Source organism: Python bivittatus, unplaced genomic scaffold (genome assembly GCF_059951505.1).
Source record: "Python bivittatus isolate LINGU-HERP-01145 unplaced genomic scaffold, Pbiv_v1 ctg000650_np1212, whole genome shotgun sequence".
Lineage (NCBI taxonomy): Eukaryota > Metazoa > Chordata > Lepidosauria > Squamata > Pythonidae > Python > Python bivittatus.
The window spans coordinates 2,358,369-2,376,234 of NW_028277093.1; the positions used below are offsets into that span (position 1 = coordinate 2,358,369).

Consider the following 17,866-nt stretch of genomic DNA (forward strand, 5'->3'; position numbering starts at 1 on the left):
ATCTGATGCTTCTTCACCCCTCCACAACTGCCTTCAGGTCATCCAGGACGCTGAAAACCCCCGGTCTGACCTCACTGACCAGCCCCTCCTGAACCCTGACTGCGAATATTTCACTGATGATTCCTCCTTCCTCTACGAGGGCATCCGTGTCTCTGGAGCAGCTGTGGTTTCGTTGTATGACATTATCTGGGCCTCTCCGCTTTCCCCCTCCCATAGTGCCCAGGCTGCAGAACTTATTGCCCTTACCGAGGCTTGTCGGGCTGCTTGCACCCTTCGTGTCACTGTTTATACAGATTCGAGATACGCATTTGAAGTATGTCATGCCACAGGAGCCCTGTGGAAACAGCAGGGCTTCCTTACTTCTTCTGGCTCCCCCATTGCTCATGCTGCGTTGGTGGCTTCGCTCTTGGAAGCCGTTATGCTCCCTAAAGCCCTCGCTGTGGTGCACTGCTTGGCACATCAACGAGACAACTCCCTGGTCACCAAGGGAAATGCTTTCGCAGATGCTGCAGCTAAATGGGCCGCCCTGCAGCCTCTTCCCCTTTCCCCTTGCAGCGGCTGAGTTTCACCTTCAATCATCTGTTCCATACGATGATTTCATTGAAAGGGGGGAGGTGGAACAGTGGCAGGCAAAGTATGAAGCAACCTTTTCTGATGGGTTTTGGAGGGTGCCAGATGGCAGACCCTTAGCCCCCAGACGACTACTACGCCTCCTTTGCCAACAGGTCCACTCAAAGGGCCATTGCGGAACTCAGGCTATAGTGGACACTGTCAGAAGAGTATAGTACGCCCCAGGGGTGTACATGGAAGCCGAAAAGGTAGCACGGGCATGTCTCACATGTCAAGCCAACAATGCCTCTTCCAGACAAAGGATACACAAAGGAGGCAGACCCTGGGCTCAAAGACCCTTTGAGAATTTGCAGCTGGACTATATCCAGTTACCAAAAGCGAATGGTTTTGAACATGTTCTTGTTTGCAGAGATCAGCTTACACACTGGGTTGAAGCCTTTCCCTGTCAGCGTGCAACCGCACTCGAAACCGCAAGACATCTCTTGAAAGATGTGGTACCTCGATATGGGATCCCCTCCATCTTGGATATGGATCGTGGCCAACATTTTGCAGCACACGTGATCACCCACATCTTGCAAGCTTTAGGCATCACACAGAACCTACATGTCCCTTATCATCCCCAATCTTCGGGGGGGGGGGGGTGGAACGGGCTAACAGGGAACTTGAATCACTGTTAGGTAAATTGTGTCAGGAAACGCATTTAAAGTGGCCCCAGGTATTGCCTATTGTTTTGTTCCATTTGTGGATGCGACCTCGTAAGGATGTGGGATTGTCTCCCTTTGAATTGCTTTTTGGCAGACCGCCCGATGTCTCAAAGGGTTTGGATCCCCACTCTCTCCATTTAGAGAGGGGGGACTCTACGCTGTTCTCTTATCTTGTTTCTATGTGTAGGTTTCTCCGATCTTTGTGACACAGAGTGCCCTTCTCCAGACTCTACCGTTGGAAGAAACCCTTCATCCCTTTGAACCAGGCGATTGGGTGTGGATTCGTTCCTTTTCCAGGAAGACGCCACTGCAACCGAAGTGGGATGGTCCGTACCAGGTCCTTCTGACAACACAAACAGCCATCCCGATTGCGGAGCGAAACACCTGGATCCATTGGACTCACGTCAAACCAGCAGTTCGAGATCACAGTCCTTCACCTCCACTGCCAGTGCCGCCCATCCGACTCGTTCGGGATCCGGATTCGGACACTTGGGGCTTGAAGGCATGTCTTGGCTTGTAGTATTGTGGATTCTTTTATTTGGAAGCTCCAATCAAGGTTTCCTGGCTGTTTCCGTACCCCCTTTTTCTTTTACTACTACCTGGACTCCTCCAAACTCTCAGCACATTCTTAACTCTGCAAATACTTCCTTACAGCTGTGTAAGCAACAAATGCTGTCACAATACCGATGGCTTCCTGGATCCACGGGTGATTGCGTGCATTTTAACGGAACGGGTGATTGGATGTTCATCGGTTCTAAGCTTTATTTCTCTATTCCATGGGACCAGCCTTGTTTTTACCTCCTATGGTCCACCCCACTGAATCTCACTTTTCAGACATTGACTGATGGCTTTTGGCGAACTATTCGCACCCGGAAACAGGCCACCTTATGGAACTTTCCTGAGGTGGGACGATTGCGTGGTGACTGTCTAATAGGTTTCAATTATAGTTTTTCCTATATTAATTTTATCCGTGCTCACTCTCTAGTGCTGGGAACTCCCTCCACTGTTATACTTTTGAGGGATCACCCCCACCAGATAATGGAAGCCTCCTTACGCCGTATTTATCATGTCACTATTAATGTTTCTGCTTACAGTGTTTCTATTCATGAACCTGTTTGTCTCCCATGGGCTTTACCCGTGTATACTTCTTGGTTTCGTGGTCGTTCCACTCACTCAGTTTTGGACACAATAATGGGGGGAATTGGCGCGGGTGCTGGGGTAATCAACTCTATAGACATTGAAGCTCTTGAGAATAAAATAGCCTCCTTGGGGAAGCATATTCAAACTATGTCCCATCTCACGGAGCGACAGATTTTGCAGAGTGCTGATGTTCTTCACCAGGATATTCAAGTCACAATGGCTTACTTTAACTTTACTGCTTCTGCCCTCCAACTTTTTCATAATAGCCTGCTTAATTCTTCACTTGCAACCCGATGTGCCATTCTTCAATTAGGAAATCTGTTCCGTATGGATACAGATATCAGAGAATGGCAGCAAGGCAACAGCCACACTTGGAGGCCTATTATTTTGGATGGTGATGTCAATTGGCAATGGATTAAAGTCGACCGTTTTAGGAGGGCCTACCCTTCCTTGTATTTCACTCTTACCGCGGTGATAAAGGGTACTCCAGTAGAAGCATTTCAATTTCTTCCCCTCCCTTCCATTGTTAATCACCATCTATGGATCCCCACCTTTAATTCCAAATTAGCTACTGCAAACTCTTTTCTCATGACAGCTCAATGTGACCAATGGGGTTTTCACAAATGGCTTTGTCCTGCATATACCACTCCTTTTGAACCTTGTGCCTATAATTTCAGCGCTGCCACCTGTGTTTGAACCCAATTGGCCAGTGATGCCCCCCGTATCATCGATAATGGTAGGGGGTGTGTTTGTGTGGTCTCCAGCACAGCTATTCGCTGGGAAGATGGTACGGTGTCTCACCCTCCTGTGCAACAGTGCCGCTGTAATGTTTCGTATGTGACCTCCTCTGAGGGACATTATACTGTAGTCCATTATTCTTCTAGAACACTGGGGTGGGAGGCCCCTGACTGGAATTTTTCATTGCCCCTTGGCTTTGATGTTTCCTCCCTAGCTTGACTTGCTCGGGAAAGTGATCTTGTGCAACAGAAATTGAAAGCTTTGAAACTTTCCGATAAAGGTCTTGTATTCGTGGTGTAGGGGCTGAATTGGTACGTGTTGTACAGGAAATAGGTGTTCTGACTATTCATCATTGGTGGGATGTTTTCTCCAGCTGGAGTCCCACATTCTCCAATGTTTTGCACCTTGCCGTGCACCCAATTTGCATTTTGTTTTTCTTAACAGCCCTTCTGTTTATACTAATTGTCGTTTTGTATCTGAAAACTCGTATTTTATACTCTCATTTTTTTTCTATTCGTAAGTCATGCTATCGTTAATTAGTGTGCTATGGGAATATTCTTCCCATGCACAGAGGGGGGATTGTTAGAAGGTTGGGACATGTAGACATTTTTATATATTAAGACATTTAGAGATAATTTTATATATTAAGACATTTAGATGTTTAACGTGCAGGGCCACCCAAGACGGACAGGTCATGATAGAGAGTTCTGACAAAATGTGGTCCACTGGAGAAGGAAATGGCAACCCACTCCAGTATCCTTGCCAAGAAAACCCCATGGACAATGTTAAAAGGCTAAAAGATATGACACTGGAAGATGAGCCTCTCAGGTCGGAAGGTGTCCAATATGCTACTGGGGAAGAGCGGAGGGCATTTCCAAGTAGCTCCAGAAAGAGTGAAGCGGCTGGGCCAAAGCCGAAAGGACATTCAGCTGTGGATGTATCTGGAAGCGAAAAGAAGGTCCAATGCTGTAAAGAACAATATTGTATAGGTACCTGGAATGTAAGATCTATGAACCAAGGCAAGCTGGATGTGGTCAAACATGAGATGACAAGATTGAACATCGACATCTTGGGAATCAGCTAATTGAAATGGACGGGAATGGGTGAATTTACTTCAGGTGACCATTATATCTACTACTGTGGGCAAGAAACCCTTAGAAGAAATGGAGTTGCACTCATAGTCAATAAGAGAGTGGGAAAGGCAGTAATGGGGTACAACCTCAAAAATGACAGAATGATCTCAGTGCGTATCCAAGGCAAACCATTCAACATCACAGTAATCCAAGTCTATGCCCCAACCACTGATGCTGAAGAAGCTGAAGTTGACCGCTTCTATGAAAACCTACAACACCTTCTAGAACTAGCACCAAAAAAAGATGTCCTTTTCATCATAGGGGATTGGAATGCTAAAGTAGGAAGTCAAGGAGTAATCGGAATAACAGGCAAGTTTGGCCTTGGAGTACAAAATGAAGCAGGGCAAAGGCTAATAGAGTTCTGTCAAGAGAACAAGCTAGTCATAGCAAACACTCTTTTCCAACAACACAAGAGACGACTCTACACATGGACGTCACCAGATGGTCAATACCGAAACCAGATTGATTATATACTTTGCAGCCAAAGATGGAGAAGCTCTATACAGACAGCAAAAACAAGACCAGGAGCTGACTGTGGCTCAGATCATGAGCTTCTTACTGCAAAATTTAGGCTTAAATTGAAGAATGTAGGGAAAACCACTAGACCACTCAGGTATGACTTAGATCATATTCCTTGTGAGTACACAGTGAAGGTGATGAATAGATTTATAGGGTTAGATTTGGTAGACAGAGTGCCTGAAGAACTATGGACGGAGGTTCGTAACACTGTATAGGAGGCAGCAACTAAAACCATCCCAAAGGAAAAGAAATGCAAGAAAGCAAAATGGCTGTCTGATGAGGCTTTACAAATAGCTGTGGAAAGAAGGAATGCGAAAAGCAAGGGTGAAAGGGAAAGATATAAGCAACTGAATGCAGATTTCCAGAGAATAGCAAGGAGAGATAAGAAGGCCTTCTTAAATGAACAATGCAAAGAAATTGAGGAAAACAATAGAATTGGAAAGACTAGAGATCTCTTCAAGAAAATTGGAGATATGAAAGGAACGTTTAGTGCAAAGATGGGCATGATAAAGGACAAAAAAGGCAGGGACCTAACAGAAGCAGAAGAGATTAAGAAGAGGTGGCAAGAATACACAGAAGAACTATACAAGAAAGATCTTAATGTCCCTGATGTCCATGCTGGTGTGGTCACTGACCTTGAGCCAGACATCCTAGAGAGTGAAGTCAAGTGGGCCTTAGGAAGCATTGCTAACAACAAAGCTAGTGGAGATGACAGTATTCCAGCTGAGTTATTTAAAATACTAAAAGATGATGGTGTTAAAGTGCTGCATTCAATATGCCAGCAAGTTTGGAAAACGCAACAGTGGCCACGGGATTGGAAAAGGTCAGTTTACGTTCCAATTCCAAAGAAAGGCAATGCCAAAGAATGCTCAAACTATCGCACAATTGCACTCATTTCACATGCTAGCAAGGTTATGCTCAAAATCCTACAAGCTAGGCTTCAGCAGTACGTGAATCAAGAACTACCGGATGTACAAGCTGGGTTTCGAAGAGGCAGAGGAACTAGAGATCAAATTGCCAACATTCGCTGGATCATGGAGAAAGCACGAGAGCTCCAGAAAAACATCTACTTCTGCTTCATTGACTATGCAAAAGCCTTCGATTGTGTGGATCACAACAAACTGTGGCAAATTCTTAAAGAGATGGGAGTACCAGACCATCTTACCTATCTCCTGAGAAATCTGTATGTGGGCCAAGAAGCAACAGTTAGAACCAGTCACGGAACAACCGATTGATTCAAAATAGGGAAAGGAGTACGACAAGGCTGTATACTGTCACCCTGCTTATTTAACCTATATACAGAGTACATAGTGAGAAATGCCAGGTTGGAAGAATCACAAGCCGGAATTAAGATTGCAGGGAGAATCATCAATAACCTCAGATATGCAGACGATACCACCCTAATGGCAGAAAGTGAAGAAGAACTAAAGGGCCTCTTGATGAGGGTGAAGGAGGAGAGTGCGAAAGCTGGCTTGAAATTCAACATTAAAAAAACTAAGATCATGGCATCTGGACCCATCAATTCCTGGCAAATAGAAGGGGTAGAAATGGAAGCAGTAACAGACTTCATTTATTTGGGCTCCAAGATCACCGCAGACGGAGACTGCAGCCATGAAATTAAAAGACGCTTGCTCCTTGGGAGGAAAGCTATGGCAAGCCTAGATAGCATATTAAAAAGCAGATATGTCACCTTGCCGACAAAGATCTGCATAGTCAAAGCTATGGTTTTTCCAGTAGTAATGTATGGCTGTGAGAGCTGGACCATAAAGAAGGCTGAGCGCCAAAGAATTGATGCCTTTGAACTGTGGTGCTGGAGAAGACTCTTAAGAGTCCCCTGGACTGCTAGGAGGTCAAACCAGTCAATCTTAAAGGAAATCAACCCTGATTGCTCATTGGAAGGACTGATAATGAAGTTCAAGCTCAGATACTTTGGTCACCTAATGTGAAGAGAGGAGTTTTTGGAAAAGACCCTGATGCTGGGAAAGATTGAAGGCAAAAGGAGAAGAGGACGGTAGAGGATGGTTAGATAGCATCACTGAAGCAATGAGCATGAAACTGAGCAAACTCAGGGAGGCAGTGAAGGACAGGAAGGCCTGGCGCAATATGGTTCATGGGGTCACGAAGAGTCGGACACGACTTAACGACTGAACAACAACAACAAAATTGTATAATATGAAGTAAAAGCAGGCCTAGCAAAATGCCAATATTCCCTTTCCTGTATGTATGGTTGACTGTACTTTAGATTATCAAAAAATTGCATTCTTGAGGATGTGACCTTTAACACTTTTCAAAATCTCAAGGATGTGTTAATTGCTCTCATGGTTTGTCTCTTCCTGACTGGAAAGGCGGCAACTCATGTAAGCAGATAAACTGTCTTGACCTGATAGTCTCTTCTTGTTCAGATGACCCCTCACAAAGAAAGATAAGCGGTCCTGACCTTGTTTCTTAGGGATGTAAATCAGGACAGCGCCTGGTGGACAATCAGAGTGATAAAGGATAGTTTACATATGGCTGTTATCACACAAGGTGATAGAAATTAGTTTACATACAGAAAGGAAGAACCTTATTCAGCATCAGAGAAAGGGGTCCTGGGTAAGGGGAGGAGTATGGATCAAGGTAACTGGCTTTGATTGGATCAGAAAGTCATGACATCTTAACGTGGGTTTGAATGTAACAGAAGCTATATAATGTACTGTGGGGAGGGGGCCCAGTGCGGCCACCCACCTAACTGCTTGCTGTCATTGCTTCTGCATTTGGGTGAAGAATAAATCTCCTGACTTCATGCAATTCGTCAGTGTCTTTACTCCCGGCTCAGAAACGGACTTGGTAAGATAACTTTTTCTTCCAACACCAGTTCCACCTTGGATTTCCTGGTGGTGTCTTATTCAACCCTGATCCTGCTTCAATTCAAAATCTATAGCAGGTGGGACAGATGCCGCCGTTTTCTGCAACCAAAGAGAAGACAGATCCTGTGAAACACACGAGACATGCAGAAAAGTCAAACTTGCTGCCAGGGGTTTTTCTGCAACAAAGGGCATGATAAATATTGTCAAACACGTGACACATGCAGAAAATAGAGTTAATAGAATTGGCGCCCTCTCGCCAAGCGCCTCCTGCTCTCGCCGGTCAGCAGCACAGAGTGTGCAGGCTCTGGGAGGACCTGAGGGGGGGCGGAAGTGGCTGAGGGGCCCTTCTAGGGAGAAGCTCGCTCTCCTCAGAGTTTCCGAGGCCTCACGGAGGCCCTTCCGGGGAGGGTGGGAGCTGCATGTGCGTGGCTCCGGCTGCGGCTGCGCGGCTGGCGGTGAGAGCGGCGCTCACAGGCCTGCGCGTAAGGTGGAGCGCGCATCCCCCCCAACCCCCACGCGCCTCTTTCGGGCGGTGGAGTCGGGCCAGGGGCAGCCTCGGGGCAGAGCCGCCTCTCCCCTGCTCCGGGGGCGCTCCCAGATTCCGCGTCCAGCCTCCGCCTCCTGCCCGGGGAGGGTCTTCTGCGGGCACCTCGGAGCCTTCCCGCGGGCCGGGAGCCTGCAAGCCCCATGGCTGCTGAGCTGCCCGGAGGAGCGGGGGGTGGCTCGGAAGAGGCCGTCAGGTGAGGCTCCCCGGTGCCCTCCGTCCACAGGACCGCGTTGCCCGAGCTCCTCCCGGAGCCCTTTTCGGCCTTTTCCTGACGGTCTTTCGCATCACCCTCCGGAAAGTCTCCCGGCAGGCGCGGGTCCAAGGTCACCGGCCCTTCCTTTCCAAATGGCGAGTCCCGTGGAGGGACGACGGAGGCTTGGTCGTCTCCCCGAGGATCTGACGGGGGAGGGAGACTCAGCGCTCCCGCATGGGGTGGGTGGGATCTGCTTGAAGGGATCTAGAGTCGAGCTCTGTGGTGCTTTTTATTTTTTTTTATTTTTCTTATTATTAAATTTGTATGCCGCCCATCTCCCCCCAATGGGTGACTCTGGGCAGCTCACAGTTAAAATCAGAAACCCCATCAACAATTACAAATCCCCCATAAATAGTTAAAATAAATTAATCCATTAAAAATCAAGTATAGACAACAAACCCTGTACATAAATACTACAAACATTAACATGACAGGGGGGGTCAACCACTCCACAAGCCGTGAGAGTGGGGGCACACCGGACCTCTGGAGGCAGAACGTTCCTTAGGGTGGGGGCCATAGCAGAAAAGGCCCTCTGCCTAGACCCCACCAGTCAAAATTCCTTGATTGGTGTGGGCTGCAATATGCCCCTTCTGCTAGACGGACTGGGGCAGGCTGATATAACAGGGTTGAGACGGCTCCTCAGATAACCTGGTCCAGTGCCATGAAGGGCTTTAAACCTTGAATCGGACCCGGAAGCAGACTGGCAACCAATGCAGCTCACGTAACAGCGATGTTATATGTGCCCTCCTAGGGGCATTCAGAACTGTCCACGCCACCTCATTCTGCACCAGCTGTAGCTTCCGGATACCCTTCAAGGGTAGCCCCATGTAAAGCGCGTTACAGTAATCCAACCGGGAGGTGACCAGGGCATGAGTGACTGCGGAGGGCCTCCTGATCAAGGAAGGGGCATAACTGCCCCACAACATGAAATTGCGCAAAGGCCCTCCTAGCCACAACTGCCACCTGCTCTTCGAACAGAAGTTGTGAGTCCAGGAGGACCCCCAGATTATGCACCAGGTCTGTCTGGGGTAGTGCGACCCCATCAAGAACCAAAGATCTTGAGGCTCCCCGAACCCACAGCCACTCCGTCTTACCAGCATTCAGCTGAAGCCTGTTGGCTACCATTATGCTTTATTGCATAAGGAGTATCCAGAAGCTACAGCCTGTTCCAAATGCGGCTGCATGGACAATCTTGGGTGCCCCAAAAACGGCACATGTAACACCTTTACTGTGTGAGCTGCATTGGGTCCCGGTCTGCTTCCAGGTCCAATTTGAAGTGTTGGCCATCACCTTTAAAGCCCTCCATGGCATGGGTGCAGGTTACCTGAGGGATCATCTCACCCCCATCCCATCAACCTGTCCCACCCGGTCAGGCAGAGAGGGCGTGTTGCGGACCCCATCAGTGAGAGAATGTCGGCTGGCGGGGCCCAGGAGGAGAGCCCTCTCTGCCATTGCCCCTGCCCTTTGGAATATGCTCCCCCAGAGATGTGGCAGGCCCCTACTCTCCCGGCTTTCCAGAAAGGATGAAAAATCTGGCTCTGCCAACTTGCGTGGGGTGACAACAATCTTACCCAACCCTGGGGGTGGCTGGCGCCTTGATGATGCTCTGTGGATGACTGCCAATTTTAACATCTCTCCTTGGATCTATTTATGCTCTCTTTATTTAAGATTATTGTATATTGTAGTTTAATTTATTTTAACCACTTTGTAAGCCACCCAGAGTCGTTTCAATGAGATGGGCGGTGACAAATTTGATACAGATAGAATAAATAAATAAACAAACTCACCACCTCAGATTGCATCCTGACCCCTACTGGGAATCAGTGGAGAACCACTAGGTTTCACACAGTTCTGTACAGTAATCTAATGTGGATGCAATAACGGTATGAATCACTGTGTGCCGTAATAATCATGACTTAGGGGAACCCACAGCTCTTGCACCCATTGTTTGAAGAGGAGTGTCACCCCATAATCCAGAGATTTCATTCATTCATCCGTTCATTCAATTTCTCAATCCAAGGGACTCTGGGTGGCGATAGAACTGGAACTGACAAAGCCACTGGTTCTGGGCAGACTTATTGGCAATCAGCTGCTGATATCTCAGCCTAGAATGACAGATGACATCTCCCTTTGGCTTCATATAAATGATAAATAGAGAGCAGAACAACCTGTCACATCCCATACTAGATCAATCAAAGGCGAGATCTCTCTTCCCCACCCTCATTGGCTGAAGGAGAAAAACTAACAAAGAAATTGCTTCACCTAAGAAAATGGCTCCAGCCATCCCAAAATGCAGCAATCAGAGGCCTAACAGCATAAATAGCTTACACAGCTTGCCAAATGCCGAAGTGACAACTCAGGGAACAGTTGCTAGAACAGGGAAGTTGATCCCTTGAATCTGCTCCAGGATCATTGAGTAAACAAAGTCAAGGCTAATAATGAAAAGGGGGAATTGGGGTTACTAGAGAGGGGGAATTTGTCACTAAGGGGTGTTGCTTTCATTTATGTAAACATGTTCACCATATGAGTTTTTGCCTTGCTGCCTCTTAACTGTGCAGTTCAATAAACTTGGCTCAAGGAGATTGTGTGGTCTCCACTCTGAGATTGGGTTGGGGGTTGCCCCTTCATGACCCTCTCACTGTCCCCAACTGGGAATGTTTGCAGGCACCCCAGAAGGCCTCATGATCAATCCCATTCCATACTACTGAGAGATCTAAAAGTACATAATGGGATTGCTCTGCTGTCCAAGGCTGGTGGTGGTCATCCACTATTGAGACCAACACAGGCTCTTTCCAGTGGTCTCACCTGAATCCCAGTGAAAATGGCGCCAGATAATCCACTTCCTCTGAAGTGCCTTGTAGTTGAGACACTGCCACTTCCTCCATGACTTTGCTAAGAAGGGACAGGTTGGAACTGGACAATAATCGTCTGCGAAGTGTAGGGAGGTCCTCTTCAAGGGGAAGCATTCCTCCACCTCTTTCAAGACGGGGGAAACTCCTTCTTTCTCACTTCCTGATGCAGCCAGTTCCCCCCTTCTTCCCCGGACACCTCCAGAATGAGCAAAGCTGCTGAGCTCAGTCTCCTTCTGTCGTGTACATAGACCTGGCCTGTGTGGAGTTGGACTTGAGTAACCACCATCCCTCCTGCCTCCACTGGATCTTCCTTGGTCTCCCATGGCTGACAAAACTGCCTCTCAGCCCAATCCTAAGCCCTAGGCATTTGTAACCTCCCAGCTTTCATACAACCTCATCAATCTCAATAACTCTGATGGAATGGAATTATGAAGGCCAGGCTCAGGGATATAAACATTTTCTTAGCTCGCCAGAGGAGCATGGGAAATACAAGAGGATGCGACTGGCACCTCCCTGAGGAATTCACACTATTGTGGCTGGATGGCTTGGGAGCTGGAGTTTCAGTCTGGGAAGATTCTTGCTAGAGGTTGTAGCTAATAAACAAAGCTGAACTGAATTTGCATTGTCTCTTGGAGTTCCTTGGGCTAGGCCTGACAGTAACCCAGATGGGCTGTTCTCTGGCCACAAGGCACTCATACCTGCTTGTTCCCCAGTCAGCATACACATTTGTGTGCAAGAACAGACATTCTGAATTTGAGGCTCCAGAATAGAAAGATGCTTTTATAACAAATAGTTCCTCTGCTTTTTCTCCCTCCCAGTGACCAGAACAACATTGATGGTAACTTCTGAAACATCTGTTGTTTGTAGTGGAGGAATAGCAGCACCTGTGCTTCCAATGAAGGTAGGAAGATCTTTCCCTCCTCAAACTGCAAAAGTCATTTGGGGAGATCCAGCGCTGTCCAAAACGGGGGGATCCCTTTTCATGAGCAGCTTCCTGGTACTTTGATAGGAAGTCACCTAGAGCTGCATGTGTGGAGGTCAGTATTTCAAGAGGAACCATGTTATGATACAAAGCCTCCCTCTTCCCCCTGGATGCTGAATGGATGTACTTTATACTGTAATTATGGCCTCAACCATGTAATATCTGAGCATGTAATATTATTGCTTCCACAGTCCCAAAGAACACTGGTTAAAAATTGTCTCAATACATTGCATGCAGGTATGGAAGTTAAAACTAGAAAGAAATTAGGATGACAGGGTGAGTGAGGCTACTGTAGTTTATTATTATTTACTTTACTGTATTAAAATTCTTATTTGGTTTACTGTAGTTTAAGCTGTTCTGCACAAGAGGACGCACAAGCTTCCTCTTAAGCTTATATTTATACTATGTAGTCCACATCTACTCTTTTTCTAGTCATCCTTCAAGTCTATCCTCCCTTGAACTGCTTTGATCTGTAAAAGCATATCAAGATTCAGTTTTATCCTTAAGCAGTCATGCAAAAGTGTATTTAATTTCTTCTTCTCAGCCTCCACTATAACTAGGTAGTTTGATCATATTTCACCTGTGTCCTTGGAGACTGTGGAAGCATGTACAAGTTACATAGCTACACATTACATAGTTTAGAATTAGCCAAACAAACAGAACTTTATCCCAAATATATTTTCAGTCAGAGGCTTGGAGCAAAGCCCACTTTCCCCAGGGAAGTCACTTCTTTGTTCTAGTTGGAAAGCAGGATTTGTTCTTTAAGAACAAAAAATTGCATATACATTATTCAACTGTTTCTTAATAGGGAGATTTGAAGAATGTGTTGTTTCTGTTTCAGAATTCTGTCTCCTTTGAGGATGTAGCTGTGTTTTTCTCTGTGGAGGAGTGGGCCCTGCTGGATTTTGAGCAAAAAACCCTGTATCGAGAGGTCATGCTGGAAAACGCAAGGAACGTGGCCTCCCTAAGTAAGGGACTCCGTTTTCTGGGTTGAAATTGCACTGGAAGCTATTTTCTAGTCAGATGTAAGCAGCTGATTTGTTTCTCGGGAAATGCTGGCCTTTTCTTTTCCTATAGTGGAGGAGAGTGTCCTCATCTGAATTCCTTCTCCCACTCGCTCTGTTAAGAAGGGCTAAAACCTTCATACTGTCTCCCAAAAGAGGAGAGGGGTCCTCCCATGCTCTTTCCCATCCCAGACGGTTTCCCATCCTGCCTGTCCCACTTTGTAGATAGCCTTAGATGCTCTCTTCCTCTTTATGCTTTTCTGCCTACAATAATGACATTTGGAAGTCCTAATAGACACACAGGGATTATCGCAAGGTTGTGACTGTTAGAAAACTGGGCTGTCTGATGGGCCGGGTTTTCAAGAAATGGGACCTTCCACCCAGGTGGCTCTCCCTCCCATTTTCTCCAAAGCTTCCCTTTTCTTAGTGCTGCCTAAGTGGCAAATGCAGAGACACCTAAGGGTAAATGAAGACTTCTAGACTGAGAACCAGTTTTTTCAAGGGAGAGCTTCCTCATGAAAAGGAGGCTGAAGGACAGTTCCCAGGTCCAAGTCCATCAGCACTCAGATCGAAATTAAATGAGCCTGTTCTCCCTCATCAAGTCCACTAATGAACATAGGTAGCATACAAGAGTCCCTCCTGCTTCATTGGAATTGAATCTGGAGCAGTTGAGCTGATCGTGCCCCACCCCGAGACTCTAAATTGTCTTCCCCAAAGGTTTCAGGTGTGCCTTCTGCACCATGGAGAGCAAGAGGGAAGCCTATCACAGATCTTATATCAACCCAATACCAAGCATAGCACCATGTTTTGAACACGCCCTGGCAGAAGCAGGCAGAAGACTCACAAAAAGAGATAAAGGGAAGAAGAGCTGGGGGGGGGGGGACTTTTGCTAATGTTCAAATAAGGGATGCAACAATGGTGCTTGATCCCTTTTGCACCTCAGTTTGCATCAACATTGCTTTTTTTCTGTTCCAAGCAGGTGACGGATGGGATATGGAGGAATCTAGCCAAGAGGCAGCAGCACTTTTGCCAAAAGGCAGGAAGAAAGTTGTAGAAAGGTTGTTGGGAAACCAAAGGCCTGAGGAAAACCAGTTAAAAGGGGGGCTGGGGAAGTGCTCTACTTTTCAGTGTGCAGATATCAGTATCTTCTGGGCCAAAGACGATCACCAAGAAAAAGGAGTGTGTCCAGGGTCCGGAAAAATGCTCAGAGATGAATGGGGATTATGCGGCTGTTGCAGAATCCACTATATAGAGAAACAAAATGAAAGTGGGAAATGCTCCAGAAGGACCTTTCCTCTTACTTTACATCAGAGAATACAAGATGGAGAAAAACCACATGAATGCTTGGAATGTGGAAAGTGCTTCAGAGATTCAGGTTATCTTAATTCCCATAAAATTATGTACACAGGGAACAAACAATACAAATGCAGTGAGTGTGGAAAATGCTTCCGTAAATCTTGTTCCCTTCATTCTCATAAAAGGATCCATACTGGGGAGAAACCTTATGAATGCCTCAAGTGTGGAAAGTGTTTCAAAAATTCAAGTCATCTTACTTCCCATAAAAGGATTCACACAGGGGAGAAACCATATAAATGCATGGAGTGTGGAAAGTGCTTCAATAACTCAGGTTCTCTCACTATTCATAAAAGGATCCACACTGGGGAGAAACCATATGAATGCAAGGAATGTGGAAAGAGCTTCACTCAAAAACATCATTATACTATACATAACAGAATCCACACTGGGGAAAAGCCATATAAATGCATGGAGTGTGGAAAATGCTTCACTGAGTCACATTCCCTCACTTCTCATAAAAGGATCCACACCAGTGAGAAACCGTATGAATGCACTGAGTGTGGAAAATGCTTCACTGAGTCACGGTACCTCACCTCCCATAAAAGGATCCATACTGGGGAAAAACCATATAAATGCCAGGAGTGTGGAAAGAGCTTCAGAGATTCAAGTTCTCTTATTTCCCATAAAAGGATCCACACTGGGGAGAAACCGTATGAATGCAAGAACTGTGCAAAGAGCTTCAGACAAAAATATCAGTATACTGTACATAGCAGAATCCATACTGGAGAGAAACCGTATAAATGCATGGAGGGTGGGAAATGCTTCACTGAGTCAGGTTCCCTCACTTCCCATAAAAAGATCCACACAGGAGAAACCATATAAGTGTATGGAGTGCAGAAAATGTTTCAGAACCAGCAGTGTGCTTATTCACCACAGGAGGAGCTACACAGGGGAGAAATCATATAAATGCCGTGAGTGTGGAAAACACTCCACTAAGGCAGGTTCCCTCATTTCCCGGAAAAATGTGAAGTGAGGCTGGTTCCATCCTTGTTGATTTTCGGGAAGTCCCTCAAAACCTGGTTGTGCCATCAAGCCTGGGGACCCCAGGGGACTGGTGAGATACTGAGGTATTTCCATTGTTATTAACATCTGCCGTTCTCTTTTAGCCTTGTGTTTTTAAAATCTGTTAATAATAATTGCTTTTTATATAGCAATTGTTTTTTTAATTTTATTGTACTCTACCCAGAGTCACTTTTTTGTGTGAATTTGACAAATAAGAAATAATTAAAAGGTTCCACGCTGAGAGAAACCACATATGTGCACAGAGTGTGAAAAGTGCTTCAGAGGTTCAAGTTACCTTATTGTCCATAAAAATTCACACAAATACGCTGAGTGTGGAAAATGCTTCACTAATTCAGGTTCCCTCTTTTCCCATAAAAGAGTTCACACTGGGGAGAAGCCATATGAAAGCAAGGAATGTAGAAAGAGCTTCAGTCAAATTTATCGTATTTTACCTGACAGAATCCACACTGGGGGGAAACCATATAAATGCAGTGTGAGGTGGGTTGGCTGAGAGAGAATGAGGGGCCCAAAGTCACCCAGTCGGCTTCCATGTCTAAGGGGACTGGAAATCTCAGTCTCCCAGTTTCTAGTCCAGCACCTGAACCACTTATGATCGTGATTATTGTTACAAGCCCTTCTCAAAGGACAATGCAAACCAGAAAAACAATCACAAAATTCCATCCAGTCAAATCAGCCAGCCAAACATTTGCCAACCCTTAATCCTAAATTTACCTCTGGATTTGGGGGGTGACTTTCCCTTGATACTCTGCTTATCTGCTGAAATTTAACCCTTTCACTAAGCCCCCTACAAGACTGACCAACTTCTCCTCCCTCCCTCCCCTGCTCATCTCCACTTTTATTCTTCACTTTTGTTTCTCCAGTGCAGCAGTTCCTTTCCCTTTTTTCTCTCTCTATCTCTGTTGTATCCCCTTAAACATAGTTAAAAACATGACTTACTTTTTCCATATATAGGGCTTTTCTGAAAGATCTACTCCTTCCCTCTTAAGATCGCCACCCCTCGTGTTGGTCATCTTTGGGCATCAACCCTATTTTCCCACCCTCCCCCTTCTAACGTCTCCAAGCACAGCGTGCAGGACCCACTGCACGGGGCGTTCTCTTCTAGTTCAGCCAAAACACAAGGAAGAGCACCTTCCTTGGAGAGGTAACTCACCAGGACAATGAGGAGAAGGCTAGGAAGTTCCAAGCTCACCCTGAGGGTTGTATTTCTAGGAAGAATCACTTTCTTCCTTTACCTCTTAGCCTGGAGCTAAAATTGTAACAGCCTTCCCAACAGCCACTGCCAGTCTTTCCAGCATGTCCTTAGTTACATCTGGGTTCACACATGGCACTAGGCCATGATCTGTGTCTTTCCTTTTGGCCTCATGCTCCTAAGGAATTGTGCTTCATTTACAAAGCCAACAACCAAGATATCTCCTTTGTCCTCCTCATCTCTCTCCTGTTTTCTTTCTTGTCCTCTTTTTTTTTCCATTGTCAGCCATGGACTGACCAATCAGTCAATCATTCAATCAACCAACCAATAGTTCAATAATAATAGCTACTCAATAATATAGTATTTATTTAGTTATTTTTGCAATTCTGTCCTGCTAGCAAATCTATGGGCATTTTTCTTTCTTACCTGATCAGGAGAAAATGGCCAAAATTTTTAATGTTTTAGCTTTTTTCCATCATATGAATGAAAGCCTTTAAATATTTGCATTCAACCCACATCTTGTCTGTCAAAGGGAGGATGACATGCAAGGAAAGCACTGTGGAGACTCCACCTGAAGAGTGGAGTGGATGTCCACAGCATCACTCAGGCGGGCTGGAGTGGAGATATAAAGCTGGGCATCATCAGCATACTGGTGATACCTCACTCCAAATTGTTGGATGACTTCACCCAGCAGCCTCATATAGAGGTTAAAACAGGAAGGGAGAAAGGACCAAGCCCTGTGGCACCACAGGGGAGCCACCACAAAGTAGGGGACACGGACTGGATCTCTCCCCTCCTATCAACACTCACTGGAACCAGCCCCGGGGAAAGGAGGAGAACCAACACAGCACAGTGCCACCTACCCACAACTCCCGTAGACGGTCCACAAGATATCATGATCAATGTTATCCAAAGCCACTGAGAGATCAGGAAGAGCTAGGATGGACACACTACCCCCATCCCGCTCCAGCCAGAATTCATCCAAGAGTGCAATCAATGCCATCTCCATC

At 46.2% G+C, this 17,866-nt stretch overlaps 1 protein-coding gene across 1 annotated transcript; it reads left to right on the plus strand.

Annotated features, from left to right (window-relative positions):
• The first annotated feature begins 8,082 nt into the window (after positions 1–8,082).
• LOC103050772 (uncharacterized) lies at positions 8,083–15,898 on the plus strand. Its single transcript, XM_088151423.1, is given in 5 exon segments — positions 8,083–8,390; positions 12,121–12,203; positions 13,126–13,252; positions 14,268–15,453; positions 15,455–15,898. Coding segments are annotated over 4 exon segments (1,542 nt in total). The 5' UTR covers positions 8,083–8,390; positions 12,121–12,137; the 3' UTR covers positions 15,618–15,898.
• The last annotated feature ends 1,968 nt before the right edge of the window (positions 15,899–17,866 follow it).